Here is a 20,972-nt window from a genome sequence, read left to right as displayed (position 1 = left end):
CCGGCGACAGCAAAGCTGCTGTCCCCACCCCGACGGGTCCGTGAGCGGAGCCCTGCTCCCGCCGTCTGGGCTCAGATCACACAACTGCTCCCCAGCCGGGCAAGGGGCAGAAAGGACTAGCTGATGGGAGGGCGGCCAGGACTCACCGCCATGCAGGGAGACACTGGCACACAGACGCCCTCGCCCCAATGCAGGGACGGGCCCCATGCAGGACAGATGACGTGAGTCATACAGTCTCTCATCAGCCACCAGAAGGCTGAGACCTGAAAATAACCCTCACCCACAGCAAACCTGGTACATCACAGATCACAGACTTCACGAGAGGAAACCGACCCTTACCCAGAGAAATCAGGGCTTCGTAGTTCCCCTTCATCACGTTCTCGTACAGCTCCTTCTGCCACGCGTCTAAGTTCTCCCACTCCTGCTCGGAGAAACAGACGGAGACATCATCAGATGTCACCGGCACCTGGAATCACAAGCATCGCACGCTCAGAAGCAGCTGTCACGTCCGAGTGGCAACAGCAGGCGCTGTCACGTGACACTACACACGAGACCCTGGGGGAACGCTGCACACACACGCCACTGAAACACGTCACGACTTCCTTTTCCCTTCCACGCACGTTCTTGTGCAAACAGCTCAGATCATCCCCTCTCTGCGAGCTGAAATAAACATCACCGCTTGTTCCATCCCCTTCCTCACCAAGCCTAGCTTCTGCTACCCTTGCTCGTGGTGAACAGAACCATACTCCATTGAAGCCCGTGTGAGTAAGGGCATGACAATCCAGGCCTGTTTCCTCTCCAGATTTCTCTGCCCCCTGCCGGGTCTGTGAAAGCGTCTCCTCCCCGGTGGCCCTACGGGAAGAGGTGAAAGCACCCCAGGAAGCAGCACCGGCAGAAGAATTGTTACCGCGTGGTACGTGACAGGCAGGCTCCAGTGACGAAAACACAGCAGCACAGAGCTGCCAGCGGCTTTCACGTTTCTTCCTCTCCTTTCACTGACCGGCGGATAGGGAGGGAGCTGATCAGCTCTGCCCAGGGCTTTGCGGTGCCCTCACAGGCACCAAGCGATCCCCGCCGGAGTCCAGCAGATCTATAGATCCCCAGGTATAAATCCCCTTCCATCAGTGTTATCACTGGAGGGCCCTGCTGTGATTAGGCCCATTGTGTGGATGCTGCGCATACATGCAGTAAGAGAGCCCCGGCCCCACACAGCTCACAAGGCCGACGAAGGCTGGGAGGGGACAAAGGCTCAGAGAAGGGGAGGGATTTGCTCAAGGTCACCGAGCAGGTCAATGGCAGCCCTAAGACCAGACCCCAGCTCTCCGGATTCCCAGTCCAGTGCACTATCTGCTGCCTCTCTGATCCGATTCAGGATCACTCTGTTCTCAAAGGGGGGCCCTCAACTTAAACCCTCCCCCACATCACCTCTGTAACATTTTGTACATGCAACACTTACAGAACCCAGAACTAACTGAGACTGGTTCGGGGGAGGAGGAGGGGAGAATATTCCTCTCTTTGTTCAGTCTGTTTGCTCTGTGCATGTAGCAGCACCTTCACAGGAGTCTCACGTCCGCTGTCTCCCCCGCAGAGCTGGGCTGGTTCCCTGTTGTTTGTGTGGGTCTCCCGCACCACAACGGCTTAAAATGATAGAGCCATTTTCAGACCCTCGAGAACTGGCAGGGGGAGCGAGGGGCGAAGGACGACGGGAGACCACTTTCCAGTCGTTCCTAGACACTGATTCGATCCTAATCGTTTGTATCGTAACAGCCCCAGGCAGCGGTAGAGTTTACAGTGCCAGCACCACACAAACGGCAGACACAGAGGTTATGCTCTGCCTGTCTAGGGACAAGCTGTGACTGGTGTGTGCAGAACACAAGGTGAGGAGAGGGAAGGGAAGGGTGACACGGTAACTAGATTCCAAGCAGATGCCACCAATTTAAGTATCGCTTCTTCTTGGCCAAAAACCAATGTATCCGTTTCATTCTGGGTGGGAAGTTACATCCAGCCCTTGTGTCTGCGGGGGGAATAGACTCATCATTTTCCCTCGTCTTTAATTAGTCTGATCTAAGTAGCTGGGATAGTTACCTTGGGGACTTCCCCCTTGGTGCCTGGGGGGAGTCTCAGGATCCAGAAATTCCTGTTCTTCAGCAGGTTCTCCACGTTCTCCAGCCTTCTCTGCAGTAGCCCGTACTCCTGGATCAGCGTCTCCAGCACGGCCCACTTACTCTCCAGCTGGTTTCCAAACTCCACCACGGTTTTCTCACAACCTATCAATTTCTTCTCGGCCGTCCCTGTTCTCCCTTCCAGATTCAGCAACCGGATGGCGTGAGCATCGACTTTCCTCTCCACGGCTTGAATCGCAGCCACTAAAGTCAGGGAGATCTCTGCCGTCTGCAGCTGGGTTTCTCTCGCAGAAGTTCGTCTTGGGACAGCGTAGGGCTGCGAAAGAGGCGAGCGCTGGGACTCCATGTCCCACGCTGGAGCCTGCGTGTAAGAAAAGACATTGAAAATGGGAGTTGGGGGGAGAAAATTCTCATTTGTCAAAATCAGCTACAGAGAGCCACAGGCACGCACAAGCTCCAGGCTGCTCAATGCTTTGTCTGGCCCACTCTTTAGTCTTATTTAACGTGCACATAAAACTGCCTCGCTGGAGTATTCGCCCAGCGCTGTGCAAAGTTAAGGTGGAGAAATTAAGCACTCAAAAGGAAGGAGATTCCAGAAGCGAAGGCTGAAAGATCAGCTGTAAGATCCGCCGTTTCTGCTGCGAAACAGGATCCTGTAGCACTCAGCCCCTGGGACGCCACGGGGGAGCCTGTGATTTGCAGATCAACTGTGCCCAGTGCGGAAAGAAACAAAGGATCATTCGTACAGCCACCTCATACTAGCCCTGCAAACTCAGCCCGAGCCTAAACCAGCAGATTCTCAAACTATAGCCCACGGACCAGGGATGATCAGTGGAGAGCTGACAGACCACGTGGTGCTGGCTTCCACCTTCTTCCCTCTACAGAGAGGCAGGGTCTTCACTGGACGGAAGAACTTGGCTACCTGTAGACAGAGCAAGGAACAAGGAGGCGCCAACTTAGGCCCAGCCGCCCTCAGCAGTAATAGCTGCTCCCTGTATAAGGAGGGGAGAGAAGTCAAGAGCCACCAGCAGAACAATTCCAAACAGCTGCACACTTTCCTGAGATCAATTCTGCATGCAAGGAATTGCTGTGATTGCCCCAGGGAAGTTGTGCAGCAGCCAGCGGGAGGGGAGGTGGGGCTGGGTGACAGCCGGTGGGAGGAAGGGGTGCCCACAAGACACGCACTTTATTAAAGCTAAGAGCCACGCCACGAAAAAGTTTGAGAATCCCTGTCTAAAGTGCCCCTTCCCCCCATCCCCCTTGAAAGATCAGGTGAGTATTTCTAACCACAGAACCTACAGATCCAGCAACGTACGAACTGGGACGTTTCCACGTCCTCAGTGTCACCCGCATTCGAAGGCCCAGAGCCAGCACCGCTCGGGGGCCGTGTGCGGCGCTAACCTGGTGTAACATCTGTGGAGGATCTCGCAGGTTTCTAAGAGCGCGTAATGGATCAGAATTCATCATGAGGTCAAACGCAATTAAATAAGGTGCTCAGCGTAGCAAAGATGTGTCCCAGAGGGGTCGCCGTGTCAGTCTGTGTTTAGCCGAACAGCGGAGTCCGGTGGCACCGTAAAGACTAACACATTTATTTGCGCCTGAGCTTTCTGCCCACTTCGTTGGAGAGTCTGTTGTCAGTCTCCCTTTTATAAAGGCATGTGGGGGAAAGAGGGGGGCAGCGTGGCAACCCTCCCCCCGTGCGGTTAGCTGCAGAGGTGCTGTCTGGACCCAGCATTTCCGAGGGCCTGGCTGGGCACCCGGAGAACCGCATCCAGCCCGATTTAGGTGGGAAGTGAAAATCCGGCTGGCCAGGTTATACTATTTTGAGGTGTGTGACAATCCTCTCTCAGTCCTAAGCCAGGCCCAGCCCGTGAGCCCCAGGACCAGGGCGATTCCCTCGCACCCTCCCCGACAGAGGTCTGCAAACTGCGGCAGGGCCGGGCCAGCCCCCCGGGGGGGCACTGGGGGGGGGGCACCCAGCCCCGCTCTGCTGCAGCCCGCCAGCATGGGCCGTGGGCGCCGGGCCCCACCGCAGCCCCAGCTGGGCCCGGCAGGGGGGCGCAGGCAGGGGTAAGGGGGTCTGCGGGGACCCCTGGGCCGGCAGGCGGCTGCGGAGGAGCAGCAGATGCCCCCGTTTAACCGGCCGCCTGGCCTGGCCTGGCCTGGCCTCGGGGTCACTGGCCGTCCCTCCCCGCGCCGGGCCGGGCCGCGGTTCGGTTCCAGGGATCCCCGCGCCCCGAGACCCACCGGCAACCCCCGCAGGACCGAGCCGAGCCTCGGGGGCAGGACCCAGCACAGGCCCGGGCTCGGTCCCTGCAAAGCCCCGGTCCCTGCTCCCAGCCCCAGCCGAGCCCGGCACCCCCAGCCCGGGCCGGGCCCTGCCCCCGGGCGGCCGGCAGAGCAGAGCAGCGCAGCGCAGCGCAGCGCTCCCCGCGGGCCGGCTCCCGGGGCTCCCCCGCCAGGGGGTTTCCTGCCCCGCTCGGGCCGGGAGCGGAGCCCCCGCCGGGCCCTTACCTGGGCAGCGGCCCGCTCGGCCATGGCCCCGGCCCGGCCCGGCTCGGCTCTCTCCAGCGGGCCCGGCTCCGCTCCGCTCCGCGCCCGTCCCGCTCCGGGCTGGGCAGATCCCGCCCGTCCGCCCGGCGCCTGCCGCCTCCTCGCCAGGGGCCGCCCCGCGGCCGGTCGGAGCCGAGCCGAGCCGGGCCGGGCCGGGCCGGGATGCAGAGACTCGGGAATCCGGAGCCGCGGCCTGGCTGGCGGGAGGAGCCGGGCGGGGAGCGGGGCCGGCAGCGGCCCCTGCCGGCGGGGATGGCGGCGCCGGGCCGGGCCGTCCCGCTCCCCCGGGCCCTGCCGGACGCGCCTGGGACCCGGCCTGTGCCCGCCCCGCAGCGCCGGTCTCTCGGGCCCGGCTCAGCCGCCCGCAGCTCGGGCCGGGCAGGTTCCTGCCGTGCGAGCTGAGCAGCCGGCAGGATGCGAATCCCCCGCCGCAGTCTGAGCCCCAGCCGAGGGGCAGCCCCAGGCACACGTCCCTCGGCCGTTAGCAAAAAAGGCACCAACACCCCCCGAGCCGGGAGCGGCGGAGTGGCCGTCAATCCCGCACCCTTCGGGGTGCCCCAAACCCCCAGCCCTGGCCCCGGAACGATCCCAGAACCGCCCAGCCCAATGGCTAGGGGGACCCTAGGGGGACGCCCTTTCCTCCGGGCCGCAACTCCAGATGACCCAGGATTGTCTCAGCTTCATCTTCCCAGGGTGCGGACCCGCAGCAGCTGAAGGCTTCTCGTTGCTAGCATCTCCCCAGAGCTGGTGTTTTACTTAACGCCGACTAGCCCAGTCTTACCTGAGCATCCCCGCTCTCACCTCAAAGTCAGAGTGAGGTTCTGACTGGCCTGGGTGCAGAGAAAAGCTTTGCAAACACACAGATGCCTCCATCGTTTATTATTTTTATAACCTCATGATACTGAAACCAATCTCAGGATATTTGGGGGCACGACATTGTTCAAGGCTGGGCATTGGCAATATTGCTCTCGTTGACTACAGGGGGAGCTAGGTCAGACCATGCAATTGACAAACTAATTCGGTTGCTGGGGAAGTGCGACAAAAACTTGCATCTTGTAACAGGTACAGCCAAGCGTGCTTCAGCCAGGGGAGCGGGAGGGAAAGGGAGGACAAGATATACAGAAAGAAGAGGCTGAGATTGGCGGAGAGGTGGGGCAGAGCTCCAGCCACTGACTCGCCAAACAAGGGCTTCAGAATGCAAACACTGTATTGAGGGGTTTTGCAAAAAGGTATTACAAAAACACAACCACAAAGCAGCAGCTGACGGTAGGGAGAAAGAGACACCAAGTCACAGTTGTCACCTCATTAACAAAACACGTACTTCAAAGAGAATTCAGCCAATATTTACAAACATCTGAAAACCTAGGGTCAGTCATTTCCTACATTTAAATAGCTTAAGTGAACAGGGAAATATAGTGCGCGTGTTTGACTGTCTCTTGTAACAATACCTAGTTCGGACAGATCATTAGCTAAACAAACAACCCCGTGCAAGGTTCGCACAGGTTGCTCTCACTGTGCCGTTTACCCAGTAAAACACCTTCGGTGGGAGGAATTCATACGAATGGATCCCGGGCATTGGGCAAGCCCAAGAGAGAGTTTACAGCCTGCGTGGTACCAAATTTCACCCCTTCGAGAGTGGAACGAGAACAGAGGCTCTCCGCAGTCACATCCTCCTCTTGGGTTACTCTCCCCCCAACAGCTTTCAGCCATGTCCATCTGTCTCCCACCTGATCCCCTCCGTCTTCCCATTCCAGGGACCCTTTCTGCATCCATGCCTTCCCTCCTGGTTTTTTGGCCCTTTTCCCACCCCTGCATCATCTCCCCAGCCAAGTTCTTCTCTTCCACTAGACTGACAGGCCCGCTGGCTGGGAATGGCACCCCCTCCATGCTTCCAGCATCGCCAGGAAAGCCAGTGGAAAATAATGACCTGGAAAATCCTCATCACTCCAATAAATATGCACCAGAAGCATGGGAGCGGGGCCACACCTACTAACGCTGACCCCTGCTGGCAACCTGGAGAAGAGCTCATTTATTCTCCAGGGGTGAAGTCGATAAGGCCTATTAAGTCCCACGCAACCCCACAGGGTTTAAATAGTGCCTAGGCCTCACGCTGGCCCCTTGCACCGGGTGGCTTTCACCCCCATAGTTATTAAGAGGAATTCCATTTAAACTTCAGTGAAGCAAAGCTGTGTGGCACGGCCACAAGACGGGCTGTGGCTTCCCTTCATTCGCCATCGTGCCACACTTTGTTTTAAATGCAACAGCCCTCAGTCCCCACCGAGGGTGGAGCTACTGTTTATTTTCTTTTTTCACACTCAGGGTGGTGGTCTGGGTTCCCCTTTCCAGCTGCCACGAGCCCTCCATGGGCTGGGGGTTCCGGGTGTGAATTTTCTGGTGGCAGTTCAGCGACTCCTTGTACCGGAAGTTCTTCCCGCACACGGGACACTGGTACGGGGTCTCCCCTGTGTGGACCCGCCAGTGCTTCAGGAGATGATCCCTGCGGATGAAGCTTTTACCGCACTCCGTGCACTGATACGGTCGCTCTCCCGTGTGGATCCGCTGATGTCGGATAGCTTTGGAGAGGTCCCGGAAGTCCTTGCCACAATACGTACACGTCAGGGGCCCATCGCCCTTCCCCGTGTGAAGTTTCTGGTGTAAGATCAGACTCACCTCCAGACTAAAGCTCTCTCTGCACTGAGTGCAGGTATACGGCCTCTCCACCATATGGTTGGCCTGGTGTTTTATGAAGCCGTGTTTGAGACTGGAGCTTTTCTCTGGCTCAGGACGCTTGGGGGTTTTTGAACGTGCTGGTGCCTGGGCTCTCTGGGGAGCGGCGATTTTGGGTTTCTGTCTAATGCTTTCTCCCTGCTCCAAAGAAGAACAGGCTCCCCCTGATGCATGGATTCTCTGGTGTGTGGCAAAAAGCTGCTTGTCGATGAAGCTTTCCCCACACTCACAGCATATATATGGCCCCTCTGCTGTGAGTGCTTCCTCAGAGACATTTTTCTTGAAGTCTCTTCCCCGGCGAGCAGATCGCCTCAACCCTGGAGGGTTTCTCTGCGGCATCGCTGCGCTGGACTGGCTCTCCTTGGTCAATACCTCATCAGGACTGGGGAAAAGCTCTTCCCAGTCCACTGGTAGCAGGCTGGGCAGTTCTAGGTTTCCAGGACCTTCCTCGCCACACTGCTGCTCATCTGCTAGAACAGAGAGAACAGAGACACTCACTTCATCCAATGGGATAACAAAAGCCTCCTTACTTACATTGTAAACTCTGGGGCACAGACTGTCCTGCTGTTAGGTGTTTGTACAATGCCTAGCACAATGAGACCATGACCCCCAACTGGGGCCTAAACCCTTTAGTGGCATACAAATAAACCAAAACATTCCTGAATCCGGATTCCTAACTGAAGCCTGGATCCATGGTGATGAGGCCTATCTAGCTAGATGAAGAGATGGTGGCTTTCTCAGTAGGAGAGGAAGCAGAATAGACCTTGGAGAATATGGAGTTTACACTGGAAAAGATAAAAAATATTTTTGGGGCAGGGACCAACTGTGTTCTATGGTTGAACAGCACCTAGCATAATGGGTTCCTCATCCACGTCAATGTTTGGCAATTATCAAAGACCCTGGAAGAAACACAGAGACAGGAATATTGCAGGCTCAGTCATTTTAGGTGAAGTCTGACATCATCACCGATTTCTGCAGAATTTAAGCTTTGATTTTAAAAACAGTGATAGGCAGTGCTGGTAGCATCACCTATTATTAAGGCAGCCTGACACTTTTCATTATAACACCCAGTTTTCAGTTGCTTATAACTTTGCCAAATGTTAATGGTTCAAGCTGAAATTTTCCATGCTGGGTATCTGCCTCAGGCTGAATTTTGTGTGTGTGCGCAGAAATTTTCAGCCAGAACAGTTTATCCATTTATGAGAACAAGCTTGCGGGAAAATATTTGGTTTTTCAGTGTTAAAATCTTGGCAACCTTTTCTTTGAGGAACTCCGGCACTTCTGTTTCTTGGGGCGGGGACTTGGAATTTGGCAGCAGTTTGTACTCTGAGGCAGGAATGTGCTTTTTGATGTTCCTGTAAAAATCCACCCAAATCTGGCCAAATTATAACCCTCTGAAAAATCTAAATTTGCACATGCTCAGTAGAGACTTCTCACAGCTTCCTTGAGAAATGATTCAAGGAATCCGTCCATACTATGCAGCTCTTGTGTGCTGGACTGTACGTGCGCCATCCCCAAAGAGTGACTAACCACTGCACAAGCCATCTTAATTCTAGCATTTCCTGACCCATTAGTGCTTCATTTGCAACCTTAATGTACTTTAACATCAGGTTAGTGTGTCCCATTACATATCCCCGTTGTGAAGTGGTTACAATCCAACGTCCCTTTAAACGGACTTCACAGGAAACCCCAGCAAAAGTATAAATTCCAGCCCTCCTTCAGTTCCATGGGATCCCATCGGCGGAGCCCATGTGTGACATAAGTAAGGGTTCAATTGGACTCTAGATCCTTTTTAAAACAATGTTTATGTTCCATTTTTCTAGGCTGGATTCTCCATGCCCCACCCGTCAAAGAAGACACGCATTGTTCCTGCTTGTAGTCCTGGCTACACCAACTACCCACTACGCTAGGCTGAAATCCTCCTATCTCCCACTTCCATTATTGCTCTCGGGATCTTTCCTCTCACGGCCAGGGGTCTGACAGGTTGTCCTTCCCCCTGCAGTGCAGTTCTACTCTTCTAAATCTCTACTCCCCAAACTTCAGGGATTTGCAGACTTTAAACCAAGCAACTGTTGCACCCCTAATACCACCTCTGCGTCCGCCCCCATTCGCTCTTTCTCTGGCTTCCTAGGCTTCTCCAGATCCCTCAACAGACTCTTTCTTCCCTAACTCTCTGACCTTGTATCTGCCTGCTGACATCCCCCTGAAACTCTCCCCCGTCCCTCCCGCTCTCCTGTCTCATGTTCAGGTCTCTTTTCCTTATAGGCTAGGTCCATCCAAAGCCCCAGAGCTCGGGCCCTCTCTGTTATTACCCTGCTCCCTCACTGTAACCAACCACTCTCAGCTTTCTCATCCCAGCTCTGGGAGTTTTCACTCTCTTTGCCCGGGTGCAGACTCTGAGCCCAGATCGACATATCACCATCTCTGGTCCACCTCTGACTAGGGATTGCTCTGGGACGCCATGTGTATAAAACTCACAAGTTCCAGGTTCTGTAGGGATCCCTCCCTCTTCAGAGACTCCTTGATTCGCGACAGACAGCTCCTCTTGTTTCATCCACGAGCTCTCACTCAGAGTAGAAATGGGAGATCCTGTTCACGGGGGAGAGAATTACAGGCTGTTTTGCTAGCATCCACCAGATGCACTAGACGATTTCAGGATAGAGGTCAACATCAGACTAGAGCTGAGCTGGCTAGGAATGGTGAAAAGGGCTGAGGATAAAAATATTGACAAAACTCAGCAGCAGAGATATGCGTGCAAGTCTCAGGCAGACTGGCCCGGTTTCAATATTTCTCTCACACTGTTTCTGGGGTCTTTTAATCTAGAACTTACCCAGGCTGGGGTCTTCAGGGATTTGTCTTTCCTCAGAGTCACCCAGATCTCCGACACAGGACTCCTCCCCTTGTTCAACCCGGGACAGAAGGTCGGGTTTGGAAATGGCAGCATCTGTGTATGGAAATAGATATTGGGGCAGAACGTTTTATCTATACTCACGGAGTACAGGTCAGAATACACAAAGATTCTTAAAATCATCGCCAGCCAACCCCATTTCACTGCTAGGGGAACAGAGGCTAAAGAAGATGCTCTCACACCCCCAGGTCTGAGCAATCACACTCAGCCGAATGCGGTTTGCTCTGCCTGGCTCAGGCAGGAGCGTTCCTGAGGCGCACATCCTGCAGCGAGAGCTGGCAGTCGTGCCCTGCAGCACGGGGAGCAGAGCAGGAAAATGTATCTGTGCTTACCTGAAAAGGCCCTTTCTTTGAGTAAGAAGGTTGCCAGATTCATTACAATGGGTACTAGCCTGCTCGCAGCTTGGGGCAGACCCAGACTGGTCAGTCACCAGCAGAAGGCGAACGCCCCACCCCGTGAAGTTCCCTCCAGTTGAGGTAACTTTCCCAACCAGGATAATTCCATTCTATTTTCCTAAGTTATGGATTGTGCGAACTATACTTTGAGGAAAAAGCACACGGACTTCTCCTACTGCAGAGCATAGTAAATTCTACCTCACGACAACCAACCCCAATCCCCAGAGATTAATTTCCATCTTTATTCTGGATGATGCACTAGTCTCCAGGGTGGGCTGGATCTGCAGACCTTATTACTCAAAGGAATCGCTCCATCTATGAATTTCCTTTCACGGCCAGAAAGGACCACTGTGATTATCCAGTCTGACCTCCTGCATAACACAGGCTGTAGAATGTCCCCTACATCAGTGGTTCTCAACCAGGGGTGCGCATACCCCTGGGGGTAGGCAGAGGTCTTCCAGAGGGTACATCAACTCATCTAGATATTTGCCTAGAGGCTACATAAAAAGTACTACCAAAGTCAGTACAAACTAAGATTTCATACAGACAATGACTTGTTTATACTGCTCTATATACTATACACTGAAATGTGCATACAATATTTATATTCCAATATATTTATTTAATAATTATATGGTAAAATGAGAAAGTAAGCCATTTTTCAGTAATAGTGTGCTGTGACATTTGTGTAGTTGTATGTCTGATTTTGTAAGCAAGTAATTTTTAAGTGAGATGAAACTTGGGGCAGGCAGGACAAATAAAACCCCTGAAAGTGTACAGTGGTCTGGAAAGATTGAGAGCCACTACCTTACATAATCCCTAGAGCAGATCTTTTAGAAAAACATCCAATCCTGATTTAAAAATTGCCAGTGATGGAGAGTCCACCATGACTCTTGGTAAATTGTTCCAGTGGTTAATTACCCTCACCGTTAATCATTTACACCCTATTTCCTGTCTGAATTTGTCTAGCTTCAACTTCCAGCCATAGGATCATGTTATATCTTTGCCTGCTAGAATGAAGAGCCAAGTATTAAATGTGTTTCCCATGTACATACTTGTAGACTGTAATCAAGCCATCCCTTATCCTTCCTTTAGTTAAGCTAAATAGACTGAGCTCTTTGAATCTCTCACTATCAGACTTTAATCATTCTCGTGGCTCTTCTCTGAAACCTTTCTGGTTTATCAACATCCCTCTTGAACTGTGGGCACGAGAACAGGACACAGACTTGCAGCAGCTTGTGCCCCAGTGCCAAATACAAAGGTAAATAACTCAAGATTCCCTTGTTTATGCAGCCCAGGAAACCTGTGTGAAAGACGGGAATGTCACTATTCTCCCTCCCATGGGGAAGCTCTTCGGCCATGCGATGTTTAGATTGAAGGAGACATACTTGCAATACTGTTTACACGTTAGCATTGCTTATGAAAGCAGCTGAGGAGGGGGGAAACGGGGACCGGACACTTTACATCTCAGATGACCGTTTGTATTTGTTTATTTTGGTTGGCTGATGCCACCTGAGTTTTCATGCCCAGAGGAGGGGGCTGAAATGATCCCTGCCTGGCCTTGGCTCCTGTGAAGGGCCTGTGGAGTGAAAAGTCCACTCTTCCAGGTATATGCCACTAAGAGGATGGATAACCCAAACCTTGACCTTTGGGGATATTTAGACGATACAAACGGCCATTCACTGTAAATAACAAACTCTGAACTTGTATTGTTAAGGGTTTGGAAGTAGATATGTCTGTAATGACCTACAATTTTGCTAGTGATTATTGATGTAATCAAATAGTTCCTGTCTATTACTATATTCTGTTAATTTAGAAATCAAAAGAAGATACTAACATTTAGCTGGAACGGGACTGTAGCAATGCCTTTGTTTTTATTTCTCTTTGAAGTTTAAGTAGTAAATATCTGTGAATGGTTGTAGATTGCCAATTAACTTGTGCTCATGTAGCTAGTTACAAGTGTGCACAGGACCTAGAAGATGATACTTCAAAGCCACAAGTAATCACCTATTAATTGTTCAAGGAGGTAGCTGCTGTGAAGGAGATATCAATAAACCTACCAGGGATCTATAAAAGGTCTATATGGCCTCAATTCTGTCATTTCAGACCTGCTTAGATTTCACCAGGGGGAATTCAAGTCGTACGGTTAAGATCTCCAGGAATGCTCAGGCTTATCCTGCTAGTTCTCATGAGAGAACTGGAACACTCTACCATTGGACTATCTCGTGCACTAACTCAAAGAAATTTTACAACCCAGAAATGTATCATCTTTGCTGTAAAACTGGCCTAAGGACTTTATTTTCATCTGTGTATGTATAATGATCTTTTAATCATTACTCTTTTTTAAAAATTAATATTAGTTTAGTTAAAAGTAATAGCTACAAGCGTGTATTTGGGTAAGATCTGAAATATTCAATGACCGGGTGCATAATGTGTCCAGTCCTTTGGGATTGGTAAAACTTTTTATATATGGTGGACAAAGATTTTCAGTAATCGCCAATATATCTGATTTGGCTGCCTGGGTGAGAGGCTATGGCTGGATTGTTTCTAGGGAACTGCGTTTTTGATTTCTAAGTGACCCGTAAGGTGCTGGGGAAGCTGTTTGTTGCTGGATTGGTAAATCTAATTTTTGGAATTAACCAACCAGTTTATGGGAATTGCCTGTCCCATTCTTTGCAGTTTGTCCTAACAGAGCAATCTCAGCAGGGCTCCCCTAGAGGCCAACCTCACACCCCAACCACCAGGGAAAATAGTGATACCCGCTGAAATCGACTCGTATACAATAAGGAAAATTTTGGCCTTAGAAAATGCAGATCGGGGGTAGGTAGAAACAACAGATAATGGGGCAAGCAGCACCTTACTGCCTCCTGGATCTTCCACAGGTGGGCTGCTGCCCTTCTCCTCACACCATAGCCATCTGCTGGGGAGGAGGCGATGTACGGAAACCAGGGTAATACCCAGGACATTAGGGCAGCAGCAGTTGAGGATGACAGCCCCATGCTTTCTCAGTCTTCCAGGAGAGGCAGGAAATCCCAGTCCCCCATTACACCTTCCCAGGGTGCATGAGGAGAGATACACAGCGACAGCTGCAGACCTCCTCAGCGTAGCTCCAGAATTCTCAGTACACTCCTGCCAGCCAGGAAGTGTCTATCCTGGTCTGTTCTCTACATGTCTTTGAAACTAACTGAGTCTTTCCTCTGATTGAGGCTGCTGGCCTTCCTCTCCTAAGAAGGGAGATTTCCTTTGTAGGGGAGCATGTGTGCACATGGACCTAGAGCAATGGTCCCCAAACATTTTATGCTGCACCTGCTGTCCCTCCCCTTCCCTCCCCACCCCCCTGGGGAGCCAGGGCTGGGAGCGGGGCCACACACAGGGGTGGGGCTGCAGTTGGGGCCAGGCTAGGAGTCAGAAGCTGGGAGCAGGGCCAGAAGTGGAAGCATGGTCGGGTCCGGGGTTGCAGCCGGGAGCCATGGCCAAGACTGGGGGCGGGGCCGGGAGAAGGCAAACCACAGGTAGGCTGGGCCGAGGCCATGGCTGGTGGGGTCAGGAGTGGAGTTGCAGTGGGGTGCGGAGCCAGGGGTCGAGAATGGGGCTATGGCTGGAGGACAGCGGGGCTGGGTGGTGCTTCCTCCCCATGGGGGCTGCCCAGGCCCCGCCATGTCCCCCCAAACGTTCCTCTGTATCCCCCTCCAGGGGCATGCCCCAGTTTGGGGACCTCTCACCTAGAGGAATGAGCGTATTTCTAGGGCCTGGTCTTCTCTACATCAATCTGCCCTGCTGCACTCCGTGGGGGAAATAGTGCATATTTTATATATTCATTTTCTCCTTTGGGAATCGGTCCCCAAAGTCCCACTTCAGAGGGAGAAGTGCAACGGGGCTCAGATTGCTCTGAAGATATTTCCCATGAGCAGTGATCTCCCTGTCCTCAGAGGCTGGGCTTCTTTATCTCCCCTTCCCCACGTCTCTCTTCTGGATCTCTCAAGGAAGGTAGTGGCCCAGGATTCAAGGAAGCGCTTCCCAGAAGGAAGTCACAGCATGGGATATAAATAGGGATCACGGGGAAGGACGGGGGGGGGGGGGCTGCTATAGAGATGGCAACAGGGTGGAAAGCTGGGCCCCAGAGGCCCTTCACTGCACTCTCTGGTGTTGGCAGCATCTGTGCTGTGTCAGTTCCCTCCATCCACAACCCTTGAGGAAGCAGCAGGCAGAGGCAGGGCTGTTGGTGCAGGCTGTAGAGACTACGGCATGATCTCCACACTGGTGCTTGCCCTTCTAGCTCCATCCCCTTCATGGATATGGGGGGTCTGCCTGCCCAAGGGCCAGCTCTGTCCAATCCTACCTGCCACCTCTCCTGCCCATGGAAGGTGGGCCCAAGGAGACCCTGCCCAGACAGGCTGAGGGAAAAGCGCAGTCTGCACACAGAGCTGGCCGAGCGCCCAACAAGACACTCAGAAAGCGGGCAAAGCAGGAGGCAAACCTTTCCTTTCGCCTCTGGCTGCTCCCAAACTAGCTCGATCCCTGAAGCCTGCAGGGGCAGCAGCTGCTGCATACACCTCCAAAGGGGAAGCGGATCTGAAAGAACAAACTCCTCCGAAATCCAAGGCAGCCCTGGGACACAGCTGGGAATCAGACAAAATACAGAGCCCAATTGTGCATGTGAGCATTTGAAATGAAGTCTGGAGTTCCCCTCAGCAATGCTGTGCAGCAGGGAGGGCTAAGGGGATGCTCAGCAGCTGGGGAGGCAGAAAACTGGAGGGAAAAATCAGGGGACAGGGCATTCTCTTATGGCCAGTGATTGCCAGCGCTGGTTCTGCCCACAAGAGGCAAGCAGGCTGATGTACCCATTTTAATAGACTTGTGGACCTTAGCACGAAGAAAGGTAAATTTCCCTCTCTCCATTGAGAACAGCCTGTGTCCTACCTGTGCCCCAGCTTTGTGATAACTGCCATCTGACTCTGCTCCAGTATCCAGGATTCTCACCAAGTTCTGGACTGTCTGTCAAGACTGATCTATACTACAGAGTTAGGTTGATGTAAGGCAGTTTACACTGAGCTAACTATGCACGTCTCTACACTAGAATGGTGCTCCCACTGATGTAAGTCGCCCACTACAGTGACTTAACTGCCCCTCTGGGAAAGGTGTAGCGCTTAGGTCGATGTGGTTAGGGCGACCTATACAGACACTGCATTACTTACATCACCTGTTGGCTGTCAGCCCCGCACAGCTGCCACCTCCCAGTGAGGAACTGGAGGGGGGGGGAGAAGAGCCCGAGCCCCGCTGCCACCTGGACTCCCCTCCCCGACTAATCCCTCCCCAGGAGACAGCAGTGGGGCTCAGCTGTCAGTCCTGGAAATGGGGCTCATCGCAGGAGCCTTCCTACCCCCATCCCCAGGGCTGACAGCCCCAGCTGTGAGCCCAGCACCAGACTCCATCTCAGGGCAGGGAGCCTACCAGCAGCGAAAATGACGTTCTTGTCCGTTTCAGGGCTGCTATTATATGTCACATTTGGTCAGCCCCAGAGCCTGCTGAGAGCTGGAAAGGAAAGTGAAATAATAGCTGCCATGAAACCAACCAGAATGTCAGTTTCACTGCTATTGGGCTCCCTGCTGTGAAATTGAGCCCAGCCCCTGGGTTATAGCTGAGGCTGTCAGGCAGGTTTTGTGGGGGGAAGGCTCCAGTGAGCCCCGTGTGGCTGTCAGTGCTGCATACCCCAGCTGTCAGTGCCCCACTGCAGTTGGTGCAAGCGCTCCTGGTGAGGACATGCACCACTGGCAGGAGGGTAGCGTGGACACCAACAGCCGATTACACTACTGCGGTGGCTGTGGTCTCCCGAACTTAAGTCGACCTAATTTTCTAGTGTAGACAAGCCCTGAGCAAGGTGTGCTAATTGTGAGTGTTCTTTTGTGACGGACACACCCATCCGTTGCTAGACTAAGATCAACAGGGACTGACAGTTAAATGTCCAAGCTGCTTTGAACACCCACCTATTGAGTCAAAGTCTCCATATCCAGTTACCAGACCCCCCAAGCCATCCAGACCCCCCTGATCCATCAGGGCACAATAGAGCTTGTATAACTCAGACCCTGGGGAAATCTGGCACTTCAGAGACCACACAGCTTTGAAGAGAGGAAAAAAACCCAGCCAGTCTTTACCCAGCGAGATCACAGCCTCGTAGTTGCCCTTCATGATGTGCCTGTAAAGCTCCTTCTGCCATTCGTCCAAGCTCTTCCACTCCTGCTCAGAGAAATTAAACGAGGTGTTGTTGAAAGTCACTGGGACCTGCAATTACAAGAGTGATACGCTCAGCACCTTCTGCTTTCTGTTTACATGCCAGCCTTTGTTTCTGCCATCACTCCCTTATGCCCTACACTCTGCCCTGTCTTCTCCCTCCCAATGCTCCCTCTGTCACCACATCCTGTTCTGGATTTTGTTGTTCCTCCCTGCCCCCACCTGCTGCTCCCCAAGATTGGGCCTGGCTCCTTCCAGCTATCCCCAGGCCTGTCTTACATCTGTGTTGTCCAGTGCCATGCATACACCAGACACTATGTAAATAATAGTAGACTTGACTGCCTTGGGCACGTTGCACAATGAGTATCCAAAAAAAGATGCTTTAGTTGCAAAGTTCTGTTCCAACTGGCTGAGTTGGCTTCTCTAGGGATGTCACACGCAGGATTTAAATCCCCCATTAAAGACCGATATGACCTTGCCAGCCACACTGTTATACTCACATTAGAACTCTCCATACAACCAAACACACGAGTCAGATGGGCACAGAGGAGGAAAAGAAACACTGGCTGGTTTTATTTCAGTGGCTGGTTAGCCAGTTCCCTTTTTCAAATTGCTTGTCACCTGATTAACAAAAGCCTCCTCTCTTCACCTTAGTCTGAGCTAAGAGGCCAGATTTCAAAAGGAAACAACACTAGAAGTGGAATCCATACATCTTGGAAACAATGGGGCAAAAGAGGGGCTGCGGAGCAGGACGAGCAGCAAGAATGGAGATGGGAAAACCTACACTACGACTCCCATTAAAACAAATGACACGTGCAGAACATTCTGAGTGTACGAAAAGCCCCGGCAGCGTCTGGTACAGGCTCAGGCTTTACACCGCCCAGCACTGGCTGGGACATTGTTACCTTGGGGACTTCTCCATTAGCGCCCGGGGGGAGTCTCAGGATCCAGAAGTTCCTGTTCTTCAGCAGGTTCTCCATGTTCTCCAGCCTCCGCTGCAGTTGCCCGTACTCCTGGATCAGCGTCCCCAGCGCCGTCCACTTACTCTCCAGCTGGTTCCCGAACTCCACCGTCGTCTTCTCACAACCGACCAGTTTCGTCTCTGCCATCCTCATTCTTCCCTCCAGGTTCATCAGCTGTGCGGCCTGGACCTCCACTTTCCTGTCCACCGCTTGGATTTCCGCCACCAGCGTCAGGGAGATCTCGGCCGTCCCCAGGTCCGTTTCTTCCGCCGCGCTGGGCTCGGGGGCAGCCAGGGGCTGTTCGAGGGACAGGTCCTGGGACTCCATGTCCCACTCCAGAGCCTGTGGGCAAGGACGGGTACGGGAAGGGGTCACGTCCCCGCCGGTGGCAAGACTCAGCCAGGCAGAGAAGCGAGGACAGGAGAGGGGACAGCCCGAACCCCCCCGCCCGTCTCCGGCCCCGAAACCCCCCGCCCACCGCGGGGCCGCCCCGGCTGTTTCCAGCGCTGAGCGGGTGGCGGGAAAGCCCCGCCCGCCCCCCAACGACGGGGGAAACCGCCCCCTGCCCCTCCCCCCGCTCAGCGACCGGGGCTGTCAGGTGCACAGGGCAAAGAACGGGGGCCGGGGGGGGGGGCTGACCCCGACCACCCCATCTCCCCCGCCCCGCCCCGCCCCGCGGCTGGCAGGAGGCCTGGGCACGGCTGCCATGGAAACGCACCGCGGGGGGAGGGGCGCGGGCTGAGGCCGCTGGTGAAGCAGCCGCGCCGCGCTCGCCCCCGCGGCCCCGGAGCTCGGCGGGGGGATTCCCGGCCCCGGCCCCGGCCGCCCCCTCACCTGCTCCGGCGCCCACTCAGCCATGGCGGGGGGGGGGGGAGGGGCGGGTCTGACAGGAGCCGGGCGGGGGGAGGGGCGCGGGGGCTGCGCGCAGCGACGGCTCCGGCCTGGCCCGAGTCCCAGCGCCTCCGAGTCCGGCTCAGCAGCGGCGGGGCAGGGCGGCCATGCCGGGCGGGCGGGAAAGGAGAGCGGCCGGAGGGGGCGCGATGCATGCCGGGACGGCAGTCCGCCAGGGCCCCGGCGGGGCGGGGCGGGGCGGCTCCGTGTCCGGACGGGAGCCCGAGCAGCGCCCCCTGCCGGCGGGAGGAGCGCAGCGCAGTGCAGGGCAGAGGGGGGCGGGGAGGCCGGGATGAGCAGCTGTCCCGCTGGCATAGGGCCAGGGCCAGGGCCGCCCCCCTCCGCGGGGCTTTGTTCATAGGGGGGCTGTTCCCCGCCCCCACCCGTCCCCATATTTCACACTTGCTGCCTGGCCCCCCTAGGCCCAGGGCCCCTCCTGGCTGGCCCCTTAGCCCCGATGTTACAGGGACACTCCCACTACTGGGGGCTCTGTCTTAGACGGGCGCCTGGTACCCGCCCCCCCCCCAGTCCCCCTATTTCTCACTCGCCCTCGGCTCCCGCGGGCTGGCCCAGGGCCGGCGCTGCACAGCTGAGGAGGGCAGCATGGGGCACCCGCCCCCTGGCCACCTGCCTTCACCTCTGCGTTTCCCCAGCTGCCAGACCTCCCAGGCCCTGCCGCAGCCGGCGCATCAAGCGAGCTAACCGGCTGGCGGGCGTCTGCCCATCCCGGCCCGGCTCGGCTGCGTGTCATTGACCCAGTACCGCTGGTGGAGAGTCTCCTTTCACTCAAATGGCCAGGGGCTGGTTTCTTTGGACATCCATCGCGGCCCCATTTGAATGGCTTGGTGCGTGACAGCCCTCTCAAAGGACAGCCAGCCAGAGGTGGGTGAGGGAGCCCCGCTAGGGTGACCAGATATCCCGGTGATACAGGGACAGGCCCGATAGTTGGGGCTTTTTCTTATACAGGCGCCTATTCCCCCCACCCCCACACACACACCCCGTCCTGATTTTTCACACTTGCGATCTGGTCACCCCCCGCCCCGTCACTTACGCTATTTCTGAGGGCGGAGGCAGCAGCTGGAGGGGGAAAGAGCATGAAGCAGCCGGGTGGCAGCATGGGCGGGGTAGGATAGTGAGAGGCGTTCAATGGGGGCAGATGCATGGCTGGGGGGAGCCAGGGGCACCTGTGGAAGTTTAAGGGGGGGGGGGTGCCTAGGCCAGTTGGGAAGGTGGGAATGAGGAGCCGGTGGCAGGTGGCAGAGGGGCATTTGGGGTAGATGGGGATGCATGATTTGAAGTCAGGGGTATCTGGAGCAGTTCGGGGGGAGGGGCAGCTACCTGGAAGGAGTGAGGGGCACACCAGGGGATTTTTTGGGGGGGGCAACTGTCTGAGGGGAACCAGACAGAAGCTAGCTAGGAGGGATGCCATGCCAGGAAAGCTGGCTGGCAGGGATACGACTGCCGGTACCCTTCGGAAGTGGGCTAACTGAGGGTACCAGGGGACTGGCGGGGGGAGCTGCTGGGAGTGGCGCCAGGGGAGGTGTCACTGGAGGAACAGGGTGGGGGGGGGGCAAGAGGAAGGAGCTGGCTAGGAGGACGGAGTCCCAGGAGGACTGGGGGGGAGCGGTCTGGGGGGGTTCCTGGGTCAGGGGGGCACTGAGAGAAGCAGGTGAGGTTGGCGAAGGAACTGCACAGGGCAGCTGCCCCAGCCCATCCCTGTGTCCTGCGGGACCTCGCGCTGCTGGGCGCTCCCACTCGGATAGCAGAGCACCCCCCAGGAGAGGACTCAGGTCACAGAGCCTGCAGCAACCTCCCCCCCGCCCTTAGCTGTGAGCACAGGGCCCTGATGTCTGAGGACCCCTGGCAAGCTGGTGCTGGGCAATCTGGGGGTGGGGTGGGAGTTCCTGTTGCCACCCTCCACTGGTGCCAGCCAGGGAGATTCTCTCGCAGCTGCCCCTCACTGCTGACACCTAGTGGCAGGGGCTGTTTGCTGGTCCCCCGGCATCACAATGGGGTGGCAGGCTGTGGCCTATCCTCTACCCTGGAAGATTTTTCAGGATTAGGCGACAGCAACCCAACACCAGGCAGCTCCCCAGAACCAGAGGAGGGGACTGGGACCGGCGACCTAGCACCTTTCTACCATTCCTAGGGAAGCCCAGGAAATGGGCCCACTGGCCTGGAACTA

The 20,972-nt window shown here is 55.2% G+C and overlaps 3 protein-coding genes across 5 annotated transcripts in view; 1 reads left to right on the top strand and 2 right to left on the bottom strand.

Moving 5' to 3' along the window:
- The window catches only part of LOC137150576 (zinc finger protein 777-like), a 111,706-nt gene extending 106,989 nt beyond the window's left edge, over positions 1-4,717 (bottom strand). The window contains exon 1 of the mRNA XM_067544531.1: positions 4,638-4,717. Within this exon, the coding sequence (XP_067400632.1) occupies positions 4,638-4,661 (24 nt within the window). The 5' untranslated portion in view covers positions 4,662-4,717. The remainder of the gene's footprint in view (positions 1-4,637) is intronic.
- LOC137150572 (zinc finger protein 585A-like) overlaps positions 1-20,972 on the top strand; it is a 240,549-nt gene that overhangs the window by 144,065 nt on the left and 75,512 nt on the right. The gene's annotated exons all lie outside the window — the stretch shown is intronic.
- On the bottom strand, positions 5,262-19,400 carry LOC137150580 (zinc finger protein 777-like). 3 transcript variants are annotated; one of them, XM_067544542.1, is made up of 6 exons: positions 19,332-19,400; positions 17,840-18,238; positions 16,859-16,985; positions 10,234-10,347; positions 9,882-9,992; positions 5,262-7,873 (listed from the first exon to the last, which is right to left on the bottom strand). In XM_067544542.1, exons 2-6 carry the CDS (start codon positions 18,221-18,223, stop codon positions 6,966-6,968), a joined length of 1,644 nt encoding a protein of 547 aa, XP_067400643.1. In that variant the 5' UTR covers positions 18,224-18,238; positions 19,332-19,400; the 3' UTR covers positions 5,262-6,965. The 3 variants fall into 3 exon arrangements, with proteins under 3 accessions (XP_067400643.1, XP_067400641.1, XP_067400642.1); XM_067544540.1 differs by lacking the exon at positions 19,332-19,400 and adding an exon at positions 18,731-19,018; XM_067544541.1 differs by lacking the exon at positions 19,332-19,400 and adding an exon at positions 18,731-19,018 and having other exon boundaries at positions 5,262-7,870.

The sequence above is a fragment of the Emydura macquarii genome, unplaced genomic scaffold, assembly GCF_026122565.2.
Source record: "Emydura macquarii macquarii isolate MOO-44397 ecotype Brisbane River unplaced genomic scaffold, CSIRO-AGI_Emac_v2 contig_973, whole genome shotgun sequence".
In the NCBI taxonomy this organism is placed as follows: domain Eukaryota; kingdom Metazoa; phylum Chordata; order Testudines; family Chelidae; genus Emydura; species Emydura macquarii.
This window is presented reverse-complemented; position numbering and strand designations above follow the sequence as displayed.

Excerpts from the sequence above, each read along its gene's own strand:
- LOC137150580 (XM_067544540.1), bottom strand. The coding sequence starts at position 18,754 with ATGGCTGAGTGGGCGCCGGAGCAG. Across the intron at positions 9,993-10,233 it reads CCCTGAAGACCCCAGCCTGG|GATCTCCCATTTCTACTCTG; the intron begins GTAAGTTCTAGA and ends CCCCGTGAACAG. Across the intron at positions 7,874-9,881 it reads CCCTACAGAACCTGGAACTT|CAGATGAGCAGCAGTGTGGC; the intron begins GTGAGTTTTATA and ends TCTCTGTTCTAG.